This window comes from Anabrus simplex, chromosome 13, assembly GCF_040414725.1.
Source record: "Anabrus simplex isolate iqAnaSimp1 chromosome 13, ASM4041472v1, whole genome shotgun sequence".
Lineage (NCBI taxonomy): Eukaryota > Metazoa > Arthropoda > Insecta > Orthoptera > Tettigoniidae > Anabrus > Anabrus simplex.
Genome location: NC_090277.1, coordinates 33,250,568 through 33,271,256, shown reverse-complemented (window position 1 = coordinate 33,271,256; position 20,689 = coordinate 33,250,568). Strand labels below are relative to the sequence as shown.

Genomic DNA, 20,689 nt, shown 5'->3' with positions numbered 1-20,689 from the left:
AATACCTCGCCTCGTTACAGGCTCATAATGAATGTTGCAGTTTTTCTTGACAAGACCTAGCAGCCCCAGTAGTGGAGAGACTGAGTTTTCTGTGCCTGAAAAAAGCACGCTACCTTCCCATCCACTCGCAGACTACGAAAGTCCTTATAGCTCGTATGAGTACGATCTTTCCATCACAAAAATCGATCAACCCTCTTTACTGACACTTATAGGAATGCCTTTCTTATGCCCGAGATCACACCCTCTGGCCTCTCTCTCAGCCTGAACAGAACTGAGGGAATAAGTTTGGTTAGGTTCGGACCTTTGTTCATACAGTCATTCAGTGACATGGTATGAAAATTAGTGTTTCTAAGACTAAATTGATGTCAGTAGGTAAGAGATCCAAGAGAATTGTATCAGATTGTGGATACAAAGTTGGAAAAGGTAGACAATTTCAAATATTTAGGATGTGTGTACTCGCAGGCTGGTAATATAGTAAGTAAACTTGAATCCAGCTAATGCACTGAGCTCACTGTTGCAATCAAGATTATTCTGTAAAAAAGAAGCCAGCTCCCAGACAAAACTACCTTTACATTGGTGTGTTTATAGAGCAACTTTGCTTTACGGTATTGAAAGCTGGTTGGATTTGTTGTACATTCTCTCTTTCAATTGTAGCTCGCATAAGTCTCTAGCTAAATGCTTCAGAAAATCAAGGCGTGACATGTTTTCAATTCTTGCTTCGCTTTGGTGTATCACAAAACCTTTGACAGCACTAATGTCCAGCACTCGGTTCCACACAGCCATCGGCCTTCTTCTTATGCATCATTTGCTGCTGTATATAGTTGTTTTCTGGTCTACTGGTGTTGTAGTCCATAATCAAAATAGGCTTCTCAGCAACGGGATGTATGTCCTTATTATGATGCATATATGAGAGTAGAATGACGGCTCGGTTCTTTTTTGATACATGGCTTACTAGCGTCCCGTCTTTGGTAAAACCGAAGACAGGTCTCTTATTGTCAGGCACATAATCCTTCAGAATTTCCTCTTTGTCTTTCCGCAACGTGCCAAGGATTGTGAGCCATTTAGATTTTAGTAACTCCAGTAGCTCCACCGAACAGTACCAATTGTCCAAAGTGACATTTCGATTTGCATAGTAAATGGGATTGCATAATAGAAGAGCCGCTTGAGTTGGCGCAGAATACTTCTTTTCATCATTAGAAAGGTTCATCCCTTCAGAGCCCTTCCTCTTGTACAAGTAGACACTGAGCATGTAGTAAGTCTTAGCATCTGCTAGGCACTGAAGTTTCGAGCCGTATTTGGCCGGTTCATTGGGTGCAAACATTTTGAATTTACAGCGTCCACGGAAGGTGACGAACATTTCGTCAACTGTGGCATTCGCCCCTATAGAGTAATGGTTCTGAGAGTTTTCGTTAAACAAGTTCAAAATTTCAGAGATAACACAACCCGGATCTGCTTGTTTACGCAAGTGACGAGTCTCAAAATCATTAAGTCGCAAAACCAGCAGCAGTAAACAAAATCTCTTCGCTGATAACGTCATTCTGAATACCTCTCTGCCCGTGCCATCCGTGGTGAATAAGGACAGAATGCTTTCATGGTTTGATTTGAAAGCAGAGCTAAAAATTAGAAGACAAAGGAAAGTCTTAAGTTCAATCAAAGTGAGAGGTTGTACTTTACTCATATCACCTTTATGATCGCTATGACTTTTTTGTCGCATCAGGTCGAGCTTTCTATTTGTCGCTGTTATAATGATTGTAAGCATACGCTCATGAAAAATCAGGTCAAATTTTCTTTTGGACTGAGTAGTTTTTCACGCCGTGCTGAACTTCGAATAGTTGGCAGTCTCAAAATATTATGCGACGGCGTCCTAACATATCTAGTTGGTTCAGCTTGAGCCCACTTGAATCTATTCTTACTATAATATAAACACTGTTCCCTTGGGTTACGTTCTTCATTTGCCACGTCCATATCTTCAGCCCCTGTGTCTTCATTTCCTGAAACACTTACCTCAGTAGCTGTTTCATGATCACTGGGTATGTAATCGGCATCATCTTGGTCTGAAAACTCTTCTTCTGAAGCATCTTGCACGTGACTACCTATCTGTTCTTTGGATGGTGGTGGTGGTGGTGATTATTGTTTTAAGAGGAAGTACAACTAGGCAACCATCCTCTATATAACACTAATCAGACGGAAAATATAGAAGGGGTCCGACACTTCGAAAAATGAAGAGATCGGCCAAAGGATGACAAGGGCCACGAAGGGCGTGAAAATGAAAGACTCCCTAGCCCTCGCAAACCTAATAGCGTCGGGGTCGGAAAAGAACAAGTGTTGACCAAGGGAGGTCGGATAGGATAGATGAAAGTGAGGAGCCTGGCACAAGTAAGTGGAAGCAATGCCAGGACTCAGCTGAGGGCCCCGTGGTCGCCAACCCACGCTCCAAAGTTCAGAGCCCCTGAGGCCCCTTTTAGTCGCCTCTTACGACAGGCAGGGGATACCGTGGGTGTTATTCTACTGCCCCCACCCACAGGGGGATGTTCTTCGGAGTCCGACAAATTTTGTTGGATTTCATCATCCGCTTGCAGCCAGTCAGCAACAACATTCTCGAAATCCGTGGATCGTACATTTATCCAGCTGGGGCCAGGTTTGGATTGGTCCATTATATCACGTTTCACTAAGAATAAATAAGTTACGTAACTGCTCTTGTGTGGTCCCACGGACCACGGCTATCTAAATACTCACCTACCAAGCAACCGCACGTGCACGACTTCTCAACCATAGCATGTAGAAACGTACTGGGTGGGGGCAGTAAATTGATGACAAAGCATTGCACTCACAGAGATATAACGAACGTCACAGATCCCAGGGACCACACAAGGTCAAGTGAGGGTTAATTAAGGCCAAGGCCACTTCCTTTCCATTCCTAGCCCTTTCCTGTCCCATCGGCGCCAAAAACATGACCCACAGTTATTATACAACTTGCTTTTATATATGCACATCCTGAAAGTTTGGATTCTCTTTTCTGTGGTTAAAAAAGTATATAGGGCACTACGGTATTTAGTAGAGTGGAGAGGACATAGCACTACGTTATTCTCATTTTGAGCTTTATTCTGAGATCGTTTCAGGATAGAAGTTACCACGTGCTAATAAAGATGGACTCTGCTTTCTCTATCCAGCATTTGATTTCAGCAGATTGGTCCTGTGTTACTCTCTAAGTATACCTTTTTTTACCCTGTCTGCCTGTATGTTGTACATCAGAAAGATGTCAGGCAGTGTAGGTTTCTTTTTATATTGCTTTTGTTGTGTTGAGGACAAAGTCACAATCTTTGGGAGAGGTTGTGCTAATTGTGGAGAGCACTCATTTAAGTACAGGACAGCAGTATAAGTGAGGATATTGTATAATGCATGCCTTGTGAAACATAAAATCTTATCGTAAATTGTAGTATTCCTGTTGTGCCCGTTACATCTCGTAGACATTTACAAAATGGCGCCGGAGGAAGATATGGCCCACTCGGTTTAGAAGAATACGCAGTGAGTATATAATGCGATATATAATAGGAGGACATGTATGTCTAGGAACGGGCAGATACTGAAGGCAGTACGGAACAGTAAAAAGTCAGGTAGATAGTTCTGTAAAAAAATAGAACAGAAGAGATTGTTTAAAAACTTACTTAAAAAATTGGATTGGAAGAGTGAAGGCGTGACCAGCGATCGAGCTACATATTGCACGAAATTACAAGAGATTTGGGAAAAATTCCTGAAGAAAGGATATTCTCGTTGAAAAGCAAATAGTAAAATCAACTTACAGAGAAACCATAGTTAGCTTAGATATCATAGCTAAGCAAGATACGGTTAAATACGCTTAGCAGGATCCGGAGAGCAAGCTTATCAAATCTGCAAGAAGTGACCAATTCGAACCGCACTAGAGATATACTGTATATAAACCGAAGCAAGAATATTTTATTCTTATTCAAGCTGGAAGAAGAATAACATTAAATACTATTAAGCACCATTTGGAGATTTTCCCCGAGATAGCTGATATATATATATGTAATACGTTATATCGAAGAGATTAGAGTTTATAGCTCAAAGGGTGAAAAAGAACAGTTACTGGAGAAACATTATTCTCAGATGAATTGTATTATGACAATTTTCTTCTCGGAAATGTCTATTTTTGTTGCCAGCAGAATTGACATGATGATCAACTGCTAAACGTGCATGATGGACCGAACTGGAGAGAGGTACAGCCCAACCAGATGACCAGCCCATGGTGAGAAATGGATCATCCAACCAGATGACCAGACCGTGATGACAGGGGAACACTACCCACCAGAAATCGGTTCTGAACGGGAGGAAGAATGATGGTCAAACCCAGATCCAGACCGCAGAGCTAACTACATCCCGGTGAAAGACGATCAGCTGCACCTGATGTAACAACGAACGAGCTAAGTCTTTACATTTAGTAGCATAATTCTTGGTTTGTAGATATTTTTTTTAGGCATGTGCTTTGAAATTGGTGATACAAACAATCTAATTAAGCGTGCAAGTGAATAATATCCAGTTGAAGTGTGAGATATTTAAGTCTAGAATGATATAATAAGGCAGTATAAAATTAGATTTCTATTTATGTTGCAAAAACGTTACCGCATTTTGGTCAGATTAAGCAGTGAGGTACTCGAGAATATGAACGAAGTGTCTTTACCTAACAGCTGAAAGAGTTAACACATGTTGTGGAATTTCGATAAATCTCGCATTGGTCATACTAATGGATTACGTCATAGTCGGACCGCGCGTCAGAAATGAATAATTATAACATGTACTCCTTGCACGACGATATGGTAGTATTGAAACTTATTTAGGGTTATAAAACATAACTTTAATGAGAAGTGTTTGAGTGTAATGCATTTGTGACATATTTAGCAAGGCAATATAAGAATAATCGCAACATTTGCATATCGTAGGTTATGGTAATGAAACTGTGATTTGAGTAGTTGAAATGATGTTACAGTATGATATAGACGGCGAAATAAGTGGATATATTATGTAATGCAGAAGGTTATATTATGAATTACGGTAAAGGCAAGGAATAAATGTGTTTAAAGAAATGCTATATCACATTTAAGAGGAAGTGAATAATATCCAGTTGAAGTGTGAGAAATTTAAGTCTAGAATGATATAATAAGGCAGTATAGAATTAGATTTCTATTTACGTTGCAAAAACGTTACCGCATTTTGGTCAGATTACGCAGTAAGACACATAAGAGGAAGTACATCACGGGAATGACCTGAACCAAGGTATGAATACTATATACTGAAATTTAATTGAGATTTACATGAGATAATATAATAGTAGTAGATGCTGTATTTGAAGCATGAGAGTACTTTGACATATTCTCTAGTAGTGTATAGGCCAGAAGGAAGACATGATATAGATAGACGCGGTAATATAATCCCAAAGCATAGATGTGTGATATTTATATTTAGACTGCCTAATTGAACCGAGTAACTTGCGCATCAAGGTAATGATTGGAATATGATGAGACGGAAGCACATTGAGCCTGAATTGAATATGTATGCGAAACAAGAATTATGTGAATATTTATATAGGGAATTTACTTCTTCTGGAACAGTGTTTATTTGAATTTACATTTTATAAGAGGTTAATAGATTGGAAAATGGTAGGCTAGGAGCCGGATTTAACAGGCACTAGGGATATAAGCCTTAGCGCATGAGTCGTTGCTAAAACATATCCAAGAAGAAACTCGAATCAAATGAGTTCAGATTTTAGTTCATTTTATTTATTTTGTTCATTTTTATTTCATTTTATTCATGTTATTCATCAAATTCAGTAGTTATTCAGATTTTATTAAGATGTTATTCAGATTTTATGTGGCTTACCTGTTCAGTATGGTGATATACAGGTGATTATGAGTTTAGACATCATTACAATATCATCTTCAATGGGAGGAGTTGTTTTCAAGTTCACTTTGGATGTCCTGTGGTTAATTATGAATAATATTTATGTTTGATTTCATTTCGGCAACGACTTAAAAACGAGTTAACATTACATTTTATTTTCCTTTTCTACAAGCCAGTGCTGATTTAGAATTATTCATTGTATATAGTCACGAAAAATACTATCTTAAATCTAATTACAGTACTTTTCCTAGGTTAATCCTCTTACTAAATAAAATATGGATTATTATTTTATAGAATTTGTGAGTGGTGAATTCTTTCATCTTACTTAGTCCTTAAGCTAGTTCGTAAGATATATAATTAATTTATTGAGTAGGTGTTTGAATGGAATTTATTATGGAATTACAACGTCAGCACTTGATACAGGCGAACTATTTTCTTAATATTACGTCTTCGGGTGATCTTGTATCTTCATTGAATTCACGTAAAGCGAAACTCAGTGAAAAATTTTTAGATCTTTTTCATGTTGAATGGTAAACCCTGAGAAGAAATTGAGCTGCTGGGAAATATTTTGCAAACCGTTGCATCAACGGGTGCACTGTTAAGAAAACTTTCACAAATCCTTCCAATAATTACACACGTATCTGCATATTACACATAACTCAGTATGTTAATCACTTGATAGAAGACTATGGATCATTCACTGTCACTATAGCTAGGCTTAGTAAATTTCGTAGATAATGCCCCTCCCACTGTTTCATCACATCCATGTCTATTTCACTTCCGCTGGCAGTGTCTATCGTTTTATTATCACTTTCTCTTGCGGTTCCAGTATTGCTTCCGTCACTGTCTCTACTTCTGTCCATTTCACTTCCCACGTTTATGTTTACCATGGTCCAATAAAACTTCACTAGAAATTACTGATCTTCAAATTTCTTTACGTGCTCACAAATTTTACTTCCAGTCGTTATTTGTAATAGAATCAATTTGTTAACCATAAATTTTAGTAATGCTTCCATTCTGAACATCACATTATGTTCAGAAATGCTATTCTTGACACTTGCCCATATCAGCTTAATGGGATTCAATTTTTTTGTGATATGGAAAAAGGTGTAATACAGTGTGACCATGTTTGGCTTAAATACAGTCTATTTTACAAGTGAACTGGACTGGCTTGTTCATCTTGATTAATGAATATAACTGGGTTCCCAGCATGTCCTCTAGGAAAGGAATTGCAGTCTCTGTTATCCAGGACACATTTTTCACTTGTTAGTGTTTGAGTCATCAGTCCTAAGGCTGGTTTGATGCAGCCTTTCATGCGACCCTATCCTGTGGTATCACTTTCATTTCTAGGTAACTACTACATGTGCTCTGATGTGCTTGTCATATTCATATCTTGGTCTACTCCTACTGTTCTTTCTGACTACACTTCCCTCAAAAACCAACTGAACAAGTCCTGGGTGTCTTAAGATATGTCCTATCATTTTATCTCTTCTTGTCAAATGTAGCCAAATTGATCTCTCACCACTTTAATTCCGTATCTCTTCGTTCGAGTTTCGATATACCAAGATCACCTTCACCATTCATCTTTAACACTATATTTCAGGAGCATCTGCCCTCTTTTGCCTGAGCTAGTTATCATCCATGTTTTACTTACATACAACACCACGCTCCAGGCAAGCGTGTCCATAAACATCTAAGTAATCCGTTTATCAGTGTTTGAAAGGTGCAAATTTGTTTTATGAAGAAAGGCCTTCGTTGCTTGTGCTATCCTGCAGTCTGCATTTTATGTCCTCGTTACGGCTGCTGTCGTTAGTTTATTTACTACCTAAGTAACAATATTCATCTACTACCTTTAGAAGTTAATTTCTTAATCTAATATTTCCTGCGTCAGCTGACTTCGTTCTACTGCACTCCATTACATTTGTTTCGGATTTGTTTTTATCTTCATCTTGTACTCCTTGCCCAATAATTTGTCAGTACCATTCAACAATTTCTCCAGATCTTCTGTAGATTGAGATAGATTCACATTATCATCAGCAAACTTGGGAGTTTTAATTTCCTCTCCTTTGATTGCGATACCCTTTCCAAATTCCTCTTTGATTTTCTATACTGCCTCTTTCTTCTATATGAACATTGTGAAGGAGGTGGAACCTGCAGTTCTGCCTTACTTCCTTATGGAATACTGCTGCTTTCTTAAAGTCTTCGATTCTTATCACAGCAGACTGATTTTTGTGCAGTTTGTAAATAATTCATCTTTCTCGGTAACCAATAATGAATGCCTTTTGTTGTTCTACGAACACTGTGTATGTGTGCTTGTCCTTCTCAATTCAGTCTTGTTAAGATAAGACGTAAAGTCAGGATTGCTTCATGTGTTCTTATATTTCTTCTGTAGCCAAACTGATGTCCTCCAACTCATTTTCAAATTGTCCTTCAATACTGAACTAATGGTGCGATAGTTTTCAGCACCAGCTTTCATGGGAATAGGTGTAACATCATTCTGCCAAGAATCGTATGGCAATTCTCCTTTTTCATGCATCTTGCACGATAAACGTAATAACCTCACCATGCTGGTTTCTCTTAAGGCGGTCGGTAATTCTGAGGGTATCAATTCCTGGTGCCTTGTTTATACTTAGGCCTTTCGAAACTTTCTCGAATTCTGACTTCAAAACTGGGACACCCATTTCATCAGCATCAACAGCCTCGTATTGTTCCAGAAACCTATAATCTACTTCTTTACCTGGATACTGCTGTTGATTATGTTCCTGCCACATTTCTGCTTTGCCTTTTTTCCCTGGAAGATTTTTCCGTCTGAGCTCTCGTTGAGGGGATTTGCTTGGATACAGTGGGAAGGATGCATATATGAAATGTGCCTTATCGTTGGACTGCAGTTTCATAGGATTATCAGCAAACTATTGACTATGTTCCTCCATATCCAATCAATTGGCACTGTCGTATCACCCATCACTACTCTTTCTTACCTGGTTTTCCTTTCTCCAAAGGCTTTCTTGATTTTCCTGCATGCAGTCTCTACCTTTCCTGGGACCATAAAGCCTTGAACATCCTTGCACTTCTCTTTCAGCCATTCTTCCATAGATGGTCTTCTGTTGTTTCCCACTTTTAAACCAGGCAAATTCTGAATATATACTTTAATTAACCCATTGGAAACCTGCAGGGACAGAAAACACTATTTATTTTCGAAAATTGTCCTTTTATGTTGTTTATTGAGGATTGGTCAAAAAGTGGCATTTTTTAAAAGCTATTTATATCACAGGCCAATGCCTAACTGTTCATTAACATTCTCAGTCTTCGGTAGTGAATCATTGTGTGATATTTTTTGAAGCAGCTCTCCAGATGGAGTGGATAACCACATTTTTCACATAGCTACCTCAATTCGGACCTTATTTTATGACACTTGCGAAATTTGCAGGGCGTAGAAGGATGTTTCTTCCTTTCGGTTGAAGCAATAGGCACTGGAAAATGACCCCATACATTTGCCCGAAGCCGCACGTATCTGTATTGACTGGGCGTTCTTCCTTTTGGTGTCGTAGGTGGGAGAGCAACATTGCAACAATCGCTCAGCAAATGCTGTGAGAAATTATGTATAATGTAGCCGCCTGCCAGTAATCTTATTGAACTCAACGTATGAATTGAATATAGCCATATCCAATAGATACAGCGTTATGTTCTTATAACCATTGATAGTCCATCGCGTTACGGGCAAACATGCAAGGATTTGGTCTTGATGATATACTGCATTCATTTTCCGGTTGTATTTTCCAATACCCTTGGGGGTTTTTCAATACTTCCTATCCTCTACCTCGTTTTCTTTGAATTTTCACGTCAAGCTCCAAGTCCTTATCAACATTTGAAAGTAAATGGACATCCTTTCTGTCATTCCATTTTATGGTGATAATTTTATTAGCTGTCATACTAATAGCCTCACCTTTCGTCAGTTTTACTGTGCAGAGTGTGGAGGCACGTTCTTCCTGTTAGAGCATGCGGTACCCACAGCATGCGTTCCATTCTCCAACAAGGTGTGAAAAAGTACAGCAGAAACATACCAGTTTTCAAGATATAATATATGACCTTGGTTCAAGTTTGCTTCCATTAGTTCCAACACTGCCGGAATAACACCCGGTTTGCATTGTCTGGTATAAATTTTGATCTGGAACTGTATCCAAAAGCACTTTCACACAGTTTATGCATTTTAATAACAAACCTGGCTTGTTTGGAAGGATTGTCTTGCCCAAATGGGTTCCTACTTAGAAATTTCATAACACTGTCATCAGTACCTCTATCTCTCTGAAGATTGTAAATATTCTGAAGCTTTGTTTGCAAATATGAAATAACTGGTCTGATTTTTCTTAGATGGTCATTTGGATCTGTAAACATGTTACCAGAGAAGTGCAGAAATTGTGAAATTTGACAGAATAGATGAAATGCCATCGCCTCTGGATATATTTTACTTTCTGAAACTTCCTCTTAGACCAGCACAACTTGAGTTTAGGTTTTCTTACCCGACTCATCAGAATCGTCAGCAAAAATACGCTTTTTGCTCATCAAACGTTCAAGGATACCATTTACTGTCTCATTTCAAATTTTTCTCATCAAATTATTCGCCTGCAAAGCGGCATAATCATTGGTTCCTATCGCAATCATTTCCCAGAACTCTTCCCTAAGAAATTCTGAACACACATCTAATACACAGTCTTCTCAAAACAACGGCACTGAGACCAGAAACACCAGTGAATTGTTTTCGGTGTATTTGAAATGTTTGACCAATTCCATGTTGAAGATCCATCTCGTAAAGCAGTCGTGCCGCCTCGGTCTTCGTTTACATCGTCCATGCTGTCGTCATCACTAGAATCATTTTCCTTAACACGCTCATTATTATTGTAAGAAATAGCACTGTCTTCTGAAGAAAAATAATTCTCATTATCATTTTATAACCACTTCAAAATATCTACATAATCATCAGCCATGATTTTTTACTGACAAACGCAAGCAGATAGCATTTTGTTTATTTATACAGTATTCTGTGGTCTATGGAGGCTGATTTCCATTTAGAAGTCTCACTGAACTTCAAGGAGTAATCTACATGTGGTGCAAGACTTATCACTTGCTAGTAACTAAAACTACAAATGCTTATAGGTTGCTACGAAACAGTTCAGTCCAAATTGGCGGCGTAAGGAATGGGTCCGTAAGTTGGCTTCAAGGCTGCTTCCTTCCCACTCCTAGCCCTTTCCTGTCTGTGCCGGAGCACCATGAAGCAAGCTGTAAATAGAAACTTATTGGACATTTATTAGGGTTGGTAATTTAATAGTAGCAAATATTCTATTACAACTCATACAAAAGATATGAATGTTGTACCACGATTTACTGTCTTTCAGAGTAGTCACGAGCATTGTGTACATCTTGTTGCCAACGATGTGGACATCATATGATATCTGGTGCAGCACCTGTTAATTTGGTAGTTCGAATGGAGCAGTTTACCGCCTGACATCTCTGAAACAGTTCTGGAGCAAAGGCCCCGAAGTAGTTCCTTCATCTTCTGAATCAAGTCTAAGTCACAACGGGTTAAATCTGTGGATTATAGTACATGGTATAATTCCCAACGCCATCGCCCGAACAAATCAGCCACGTACGCACTGTATGTGGCCGAGCTTTGTCTGACGGTTTGCTGTGGAGGAACATAGTGCGTTATGATAAAACCATCACAGTCATAGATGAGTATAACAATAACTTTCACATGACTGGGGTTCTCATGAACTCTCAGTCTTCGTGGTTTCCCATATCGATGCCATTATTTTGATCAGCACTTCAGCTGTAGCGCATACAATTTAGCCCATGTTTCATCCAGCGTAACAACACGGCGTGAGAAATCCTCTTCTTCGTACTTACAGTACTCCAAATTGTTACGCGCTGCATCATATCGTAATCATTTCTGCATTTCCCTTGAATCATGTTGAACCCATTTTGATGAAATTTTTCTCATGCCCGTGTGTTCCTCCCAATATGAAGCACAATCGTATTCGGTAACCCGGTGTCTCGGGCCAACTCACGTATCATAAAACATCGGCCAGTGTCCATTAACCCGGCAAGAGCAAGCACTTCTCCTTCATTGATACCAGGATGACCTGGCTGACACACGTCTGATACTTATTGGCGTCCCTCGTTGAAGGCTTTTACCCAGCGTGCTACTGTCCTGTAAGGCTATGCAGTTTCGCTGCCAGCTTGTTGAAGACCTCGAGGACACTGCCGTGCTCTACGACCTCTGGCACATTCAATCTTCACCCAATTCCATTGTTCCTGTTTGAACATCGTGACAGCTTACTCGGGGCTGTGTTCATAATGCCAGTTTGCACGCGTGTGATGCGAGAAGGTATGCTCTGAGGTAAGGTAGGTATGCAACTAACTTGTGCTGTCGGTGACATTGTTAGATTCCATTGCATGGCGTCTCTGCAGCACTGTTGACACTATTAAATATCCAACCGTCTTATCTCCCATACTTCAGTTCGTCTTCGTATTCTAGGGCTAATTACATATTTCTGTTTTCATTCACCTGTGGCCTACTTAATCTTCATATGAACAGTCCATTGAGAATATTTTGTGGATATATCTGGAAAATCGCTTGCTTCAAGCATGTTTCTCCTCACGAAGGTAATATATATTGTTGTTTATAGCTTTATTGTTGTGAACAAATGGGGTGTCCTTTCCGGTATAACATTTTACAGTAAAGTCAATATAATTCTACATGTGCTACGTGGCATATCCATAGATGCAGCTGATCTTGAAGAGACTCATCTGAGAAGAAATGAGCCTTCAGATTTTCAATGGCAGTGATACCTACGTACTTTGGATCCTTGATTTCCTTTTGCAGCATTTGCTACACAAGGCAATGGGAGTTTCTTCTCTTTTGCTGGGTGATCCTTTCAAAATATACGACGTTAGTTATGATCCTTTAACTTTCATTAGTAAGGTTTAGATTAATGAATTCATTTGAATATTGCTCTGTTGATGAAATACACAATGATAATTAACTAAATTGAATCCCTTCACCTTTGTTAGAACAGTGGAAAGTTCACTTGTGAGGAAGCAACGTGTAAGGTTTCTCTCTTTCAAAACACCTGAGAGATAACATTATTCTAACTTTGCATACTATGTCAAGTGTAGACTACGTCAGTTCAATTATAATTTTTTTAAATATTAGGGAGTTCTGCTCATGTCTAGGAAACATATCAGGTAGTTTTAAACTCTCTGAACAGAGTCGTTTTAAGACCAAACCAAAACCCATGGCTCTTCAGCTCTGATGAGCATTACCCTGCCAAGCGACTTCTGCTCAGCGTAATGACCTGCAGTTTATAAGTTGATGTGTGCTGAGCACAACAAATTATCTTGGCCATTATTCTTGGCTTTTTAGGCTAAGGATTCTACCTCTCTATCAATTAACACCTTCATTGTTCTCATATAGCCCGAGTGGGCCAGCAACTAGCCGTCAGAGTCTGGTAATAATCTCTGACTTGTCTGAGAATCAATTCTGGGGCTTCCGGGTATGCGGTGTTCTTTCTATCCGTAGAATACACGGTCAGCATTGCTCCTTAAAATCAGAATGTAAATGTTGTAAGTCTGTATTGATAAAGCGTTCATGTTGTCCAGAGTTAATGGAAAGTCCAACAACTGACTGTCTGTTGTACATACTTGAACATGAACTGGTTAAGATCCAATGTATGTCTCTTTGACAATCAGAGTCATCTGTCGGAACACAAGAAACAAACAAGTGACCAGTCATTTAAGAACACATAATAGGATGAACACAAAGCCAGAAAGTTGTAGAAAAATTGCAGAGATTATTGTTGTTCTTCTAGTTTTTCTTCTTCTTTTGCTCCCTCTTCCAGTGCTGACCTCTTTATCCCATTATGAATGCCTTTTCTTGTTCCCGTTTTTCACATTATTTTGACTTGACACTTGTTTATTGACTTTTTACATTAGGATAGTAAATTGATATATTTATTGGGCAGCTATGCAGTGTACTTTTATCAGCTGTGTCATGTCTATTTATAAACTTTTGCTCTAGTTATCTGTTTACTCTACATTTCTTACTTTGTTCTGCATATTTTGTTTTTGCAGCCTTCCACCGATATTAAGGATGAAATATGCGTAGATGAACAAACAGTAGGTCAGTTGGTCGCTTGTTTCAAGGAAGAAGACAAGTAAGTACTGTTTAGCTTTATTAGATTTTACACCTGTAACCCTCGACAAAATGGAATTTGCTATTTATTTGTTCAATAGCTCCCTCTGCAGTCAAGAGGTGAAGTGAAGTCCTCGATGTCCCAATATCTTGGGTTCAAGGTGAGCACAGGTCCATCCAGGTCATTCTCGTATTCTGTATCCTGTACTTCACTCGTGGTCCGAACTTGTTGGTTTGATCATGGCTCATGAGAAAATTCCACAAAGTTAAAATTAGTCACCCTGTTGCATCTAGTGATCAGCAGGCCGCCTAGTTGGCACCACTCAGTATCTGAGCCAGTGCAGTGATTATTAATATTACCATCCTAGTTTATTTCTCCATATTGTAATAGGTGTTCCTGGGTTGACCTTGCTGTTCACCATTCTTGCAACATGACCAGTCCAGAGAATCAACCTGCTGTGATTTAGGCACTTCATTCTGTCTCCTTTTATACCTCTGTACATCTTTGCATTCCTCTATCGAATCCCCAATTTCTTTCATTAATGACACTTAGGAAATTCATTCTGTGGTATCTATATTTACTGTCACCTTCAGTGGCTTGTTAAGTTCCAAGGCCATAGAATACACTGGCTCATATGATGGCATAGCAGATTTTTATCTTGGTGTTGTTAGGTCCATATTTTTAAATGTTGTTTCAGATGGAAGAATCACATTGGAACCCTGCCAGGAATCTTTCTTATATTTCAAGGCCTGATTATTTGCAGTTGGATGACCATGTACACAATTTCCTTCCATACTCAAAATTTATTCTGAACTTTGAAAATTTGATCCTCGGATTCAGTGGCTGAAAATCCAGCAATGATCCACGGAGGCTGCTGTGTTATATTACATCATCTGTACTTTGTTTATTCTTCTTCACCTTTAGCACCTCATTATAAACACTGCTTCATGCAGTTTGGAGATATTTAATTGCCTGAGTGTCAAGTCTTAATTTCTCTGGGACATTTAACTTAGCCTCCTGTTGGTCTTTCACAATCCTTGTTCTTACACCTGACATTGTAAGTAATAGCTGATTTCTGCACACATTGGTGATCACAGGCAATGTATGGTATAAATTAAATACACCACTCACACACTCATCCCAATGTTCCAAGGATTTTCAAGTCAATAAAACGGAAATACGATCATGAATGACAGGTAAACAAGCTATTTGAGAAATGCATCCTTGTATGGATAAATTAAGTGAGTAAACAAAAGCAAAATTGGGGGTGGTTTCAGAGCGAGAGGTTAACCTCGGCATCCTCAGTGTTCAGGCAGGGGGAAAGTATATTCTGTGATAGAAATGTTGGCAACACTGCTTCTTGTCTGGCCATGTTAGATGAAAGTGAAGGAATCACATGTTTGGTTTTGCAAGAATGTTACTCACAAATATTAGAATTTGCAGCTTATCACAACAAAATAACCAGAAAATAGTTCAAGATGGTTGTAAGCATCTCCGTAGTGATACGAGTTCTCCGAGTTTGTGTCATATTTTAATGATATAAAGTGTAATAATATTAGCAAAAGTAGTATCAATATACACCTTGAAAAACAGAGAATTGTATACAGATTCCACTGCAGGAATGGATATCGGACGTCTGGGGGATTGGAGGGTTGCTGGAGAGACCAAGGTTTCCAAATGGCCTGTATCATTTCCCCACCTTGTGATGTGTTCAGTTGCACTTAGTGGAGATGTGGAATTGAACCCAGGACCTAGATCAGAAATCTCATTCAAATGCCTGTGTAACATGTGTAAATCTAAACATCACGTCAATCACCTATTTATGGCATGTACATTTTTTACTCATCAGTCCTGTGAACATGTGCAATGATTAATACTTCTCTATTGTAGAAAATTATCTCGGGAGTGCAGACATGGTCATGTTGGAAATGTAGTTCTCCTTGATCTCAGAATCATTTTTAACATGACATCATGCAGTGTAAATAGTAATGTTCGCAACTCAGAATATTGGACTGAACAGAATAGAGCAGTTACTATGTTTTATTTAATGCTCACAGCCTGAAATATGCGAACCGTACACAGGGAGTTCAGGCCACTCTTGCTGCATTAGACCCACCAAATATGTGCATTAGTGAATACAGACTTAATTTGTCAATCTATGATATGGAAGTTGTATCTCAATCAATCATGCACAGTATTTAGGAAACCTCAGGGGGATGTGCCCCCATGTAGGAAAAGGGTAAGAAGATAATTCCCAGCAGCTCAATTTCTTCTCAGGGTATCTATCTCTGGAGTAAAATCTGAAGATTTTACATTAGGTCTCACTTAACGTGAGTTCGAAGATAATACCGGTTCACGGAGGACGTAATACCAAATAATTAATTCACCTGACTAAAGTACCAACGATGTAAGTCCTTGATAAATTCCAATCAGGCATCAACTCAGTCAATTACTTTCTTGGCTTACCAACTAGCTTATCAACTACGTAAAATGGAAAGAATTCATCACACACAAATTCTGGAAAACATAATAATAATAATATTTATTTGAATAAAGATTGCTCTAGGGAAATGTAATGTAATTTAGGATAGAATTTGCTTTGTTACTATGTACAGATAATAATTCAGAGTCACCAGTGACTCGTAGAAAAAATAAATAAATGCAATGTTAAGCTATTTACACCAATTCCGAAATGAAGTCAAAAATGAATATTACTATTTACAATTGATCACTGGACATCCACAGTCTTCATTGAAAAGAAGTCATTAAGTTGACGCAAATATCGTTATGATGTTTAGATTGCTAATTATCATAAAAAATCAGGCTAATTAGATCTGAATAAAATGTATAGTTTAGCAGAATAACACGTAAAATAAACAAATAAATCTGAGTTTGAATATGAATATAAATATAAATCTGCTCATAAATCTGAACATAAGTTTGAACATAAATTCGGACATAAATCTGAACATAAATCTGAACTCATTTAATTTGGTCTTTCTTGTATGATGCGCTTCGGTAACGACTTACGGGCTAAGGCATATTTCCCTAATGCCTGTTAAATCTGGCTCCTAGCCTATCATATCCCTATCCATTATTCTCTTAAAGAATGTAAATTCAGATAAACTCTGTGTCAGAATAAATAAATTATCTATCTAGCTTTCCACATAATTTTTGATTCACATATACATCTATTTCAGGCTCTGTGTGCTCTCCCTTTGTCATATTCCATAACATTTCTCACCTTCGCAAGTTACTCAATTCATTTGGGCAGTCAGAATGTAAATGCTATGCATTTATGCTCGGAAACATATTACCGCATTTATAAATATCATATTTGCATTTGGCCATGAACACCGTTACAAAATACATCATAATATTCTCGTACTTGAAATACAGCATCTACTATTGTCATATAATCCCATCAAAATCTCAATTCTACTTCAATGTATATCACTCATACCTTAGTTTAGGTCATTCCCACGGTGTGCTCAGTTTCACGTACATGTATCATTTCACACAAATCCTTACCTCTTATAAATGTGAATGGTATTTCCTTAGATGCAGGCAATCCTTGCCCTCTCCGTAACACATAAATAATCACCCGCATTTCATTATACATTGACTTATTTCGCCGAGGTACCAATACTGTAACATGATTTCAACATGCAACTAACAACTTCATTATCATAACCTCCACTACAACATGTCGCGACTACTCTTATATTACATGCCAGATATGTCACAATCGCCTTTCTTATAAACACATCTCAGTACCGTTATATATCATAACCCCAAACTGAGTTCCATACTCTCATGTTGCGAGGCAAAGGGTACGTGATTCAACACATTCATCTGAGATGCGCAGAACAAACATGACGTAAACATTTAGTATAACCAATACGAGATTTATCAAAATTCCACAATGTGTCAAATCATTGCTGTGAGCTGTTATAAAAGACACTTCCTTCAAATTCTCGTAACTCATTAGTTATTCAGACCAAAAAAATGCGGCGGCGTATATGTAATGTACTAGAATCTTATTCTACACTGCTCGATCGTATTACTATAGACTTAAATATCTCACACTTCACTTTCATTATTCACTGGCACTCTTAATTCTATGGTTTATATCACCAACTTATCAGCACATGCCAAAAATAAATGTATACGCAAATCAAAACTACGTAATTAAAAATGTAAAGACTTAGCTCACTTGTCATTACATCTGGTCCAGTTGTTCCTCCTCAACTCGGATGTCGATAGTTCTGCGGTCAGGATGTGGGTTGGTCATCTGGTTGGCCGTTGCCTTCCTCATGTGGGTTGGTCATCTGGTTAGTCGTTGCCTTCCTCATCATGGGTTGGTCATCTGGTTAGCCGTTGCCTTCCTCATCATGGGTTGCTCATCCGGTTGGCCGTTGCCTTCCTCATTATGAGTTGGTCATCTGGTTAGCCGTTGCCTTCCTCATTATGGGTTGGTCATCCGGTTGGCCGTTGCGTTCCTCATTATGGGTTGGTCATCTGGTTAGGATGTACCGCTCCCCAGTTTGGTCCATCATGCATGCTTAGCAGGCACACATCATATTGCTTCTGCTGATAACAAAAATATACATTTCGGAGCAGAAAATTGTCATGATATGATCCATCTGACAATAATAATTCTTCAGTCATTATTCCTTTTGCTTGCTCTCTGAGATATAACTTTGATCTCATCGAGATTAAGTTCTCCGTATATATATCGGCCCTTTCTGGGAAAATCTCGAAAATTTATTCTTCTCCTTTCTTGAATTAGACCAAGGCAGTCTTCTTGCCGTGTGTAAGTATTTCTCTTGGGTTTCAATTGGTCCCTCCTTACAGAATGTGACGCGATTGCTCTCGGGATCCTTCTAGGCGTATATCACCGTGTCTTGCTTATTTCTTTTTATATTTTAATTAACTCTGGTTCATCGGCCAGTGAATTATATTATTTGTTTTACAACGACGATTCCTTTTCTTCAAGAATCTACTCTAAATTCTTGTATCTTCTTTCAATATATAGCTCATTTACCGGTTACGTCTTCACTCTTGCGATGCAGATTTTTAAGTGAATTTTTAACAATACCTTCGCTTGTATTTTTTGTAAAACAATTCACTTGACTCTCTACTGTCCCGTAGTGTCTTCAATATTTGTCCGTTCCCAGACATGCATGGCCTTCTATAATATCGCTCTACATATATATTCCTTGTATCTCATAGATCGGATGGGCCATACCTTCATTCGGCGCCATTTTGAAAGCTGTCTACGAGATGTAAACGGGCACAGGGAGGAACACTTATTGCCATGAAACCTGAATTAAACCCTGCGCACTTTGAGCTTCTGGAAACAAAGGCAGAATTTGTTTGGGTAAAATTCACATGCGCTGGAAACAAGTTTCTTTTGGGTTTCATGTACCGAGCTCCGAATCCCCCCACTCCAGTGACATCAGTGAGGAATTACTACTGTCCCTAAGCCATGTACAAAGTAATTGATTGAAAACTCTCTAGAAGGCTGGTGGTTTTATCTTGGAAATGTTCAGACGAAATGATCGCCCTCACCTGCCTCTTCCCACCTGTCTATTAGGAGCAACTTTTGTTGTTGAATTCTACAATGTGTTCCGTGAACAGTTAATTACTGAACCAACCCGTATAATGAAGACTCTTGTCCTCACTCACCCTCCAACCAAACAGAAGTAATCCTTTGTACCTCCGAACACCTAGCAGTTACAGTTACTATAAAATACGAGGAACCACCAGTAAAAATTTAATGGAGAAGTCTATTACTACAAGAAAACTGGCTGCGAACTGCTATCATAACTTCTAAGGAGCCATCTACCCATCGTTACCAAGAATAAATCCCCATAGATCACAAAAGAAAGAGTCAAAATGGTATGCAAAAGGAACATGCTTTACAGGAAACATAAACAGGATACAAGCAATCTTATGTGGGACAAATATGAATGCGTGAGGTATACCACCATGAAAATCATCCACAAAGCATACAAAAACTACATAAACAAGATAAGTAACAACATCAAAGACATGTGTTTATACCTTAGTAGCACACACGGCAAATCAGCACAAAGTGCATTCTACTCTAATGACAATAGTTGCCTCCCCCGAGGCCATTGCCTCAACGTTCATTGAAAAATTTAAAGAGGGTAACAATGAGCCAGGGAAAAGTTCAAATATGTACCCAAACACAGCTAAGCCATTACCACCCTCCCTCTCCATCCTTTACTTCACAGAGAACGAGGTAATTAAGAGCCTACAAAATACTCGACCACATGCTGCTTTCAACCTTGACAACATACCTCCAGTTACCTTTGAGTAATGTGCAGAAACATTAGCTTCTGCGAATGGACCTTGGAATTTAATGGTGGCTAAACCTCGTACTAGTGAGACTAGGGATATGGTGTAAGGCTTAATACGTATGCTTTACTCATAGCGGGGAACGATTGGAGGGTGATCTTCAGGACTCGGTGCTGGACTTAGGTCAAGATGGTGGCTACACATTTTGCTAATGGGACTAGGGAAATGGTGTAACGTTTAATACTGATAGAGCATAATGG

At 38.7% G+C, this 20,689-nt stretch overlaps 1 protein-coding gene across 1 annotated transcript in view; it reads left to right on the top strand.

Annotated features, from left to right (window-relative positions):
• The window catches only part of LOC137502913 (zinc finger protein OZF-like), a 52,084-nt gene that overhangs the window by 23,555 nt on the left and 7,840 nt on the right, over window positions 1-20,689 (top strand). The window contains exon 4 of the mRNA XM_068230110.1: window positions 14,041-14,123. Within this exon, the coding sequence (XP_068086211.1) occupies window positions 14,041-14,123 (83 nt within the window). The remainder of the gene's footprint in view (window positions 1-14,040; window positions 14,124-20,689) is intronic.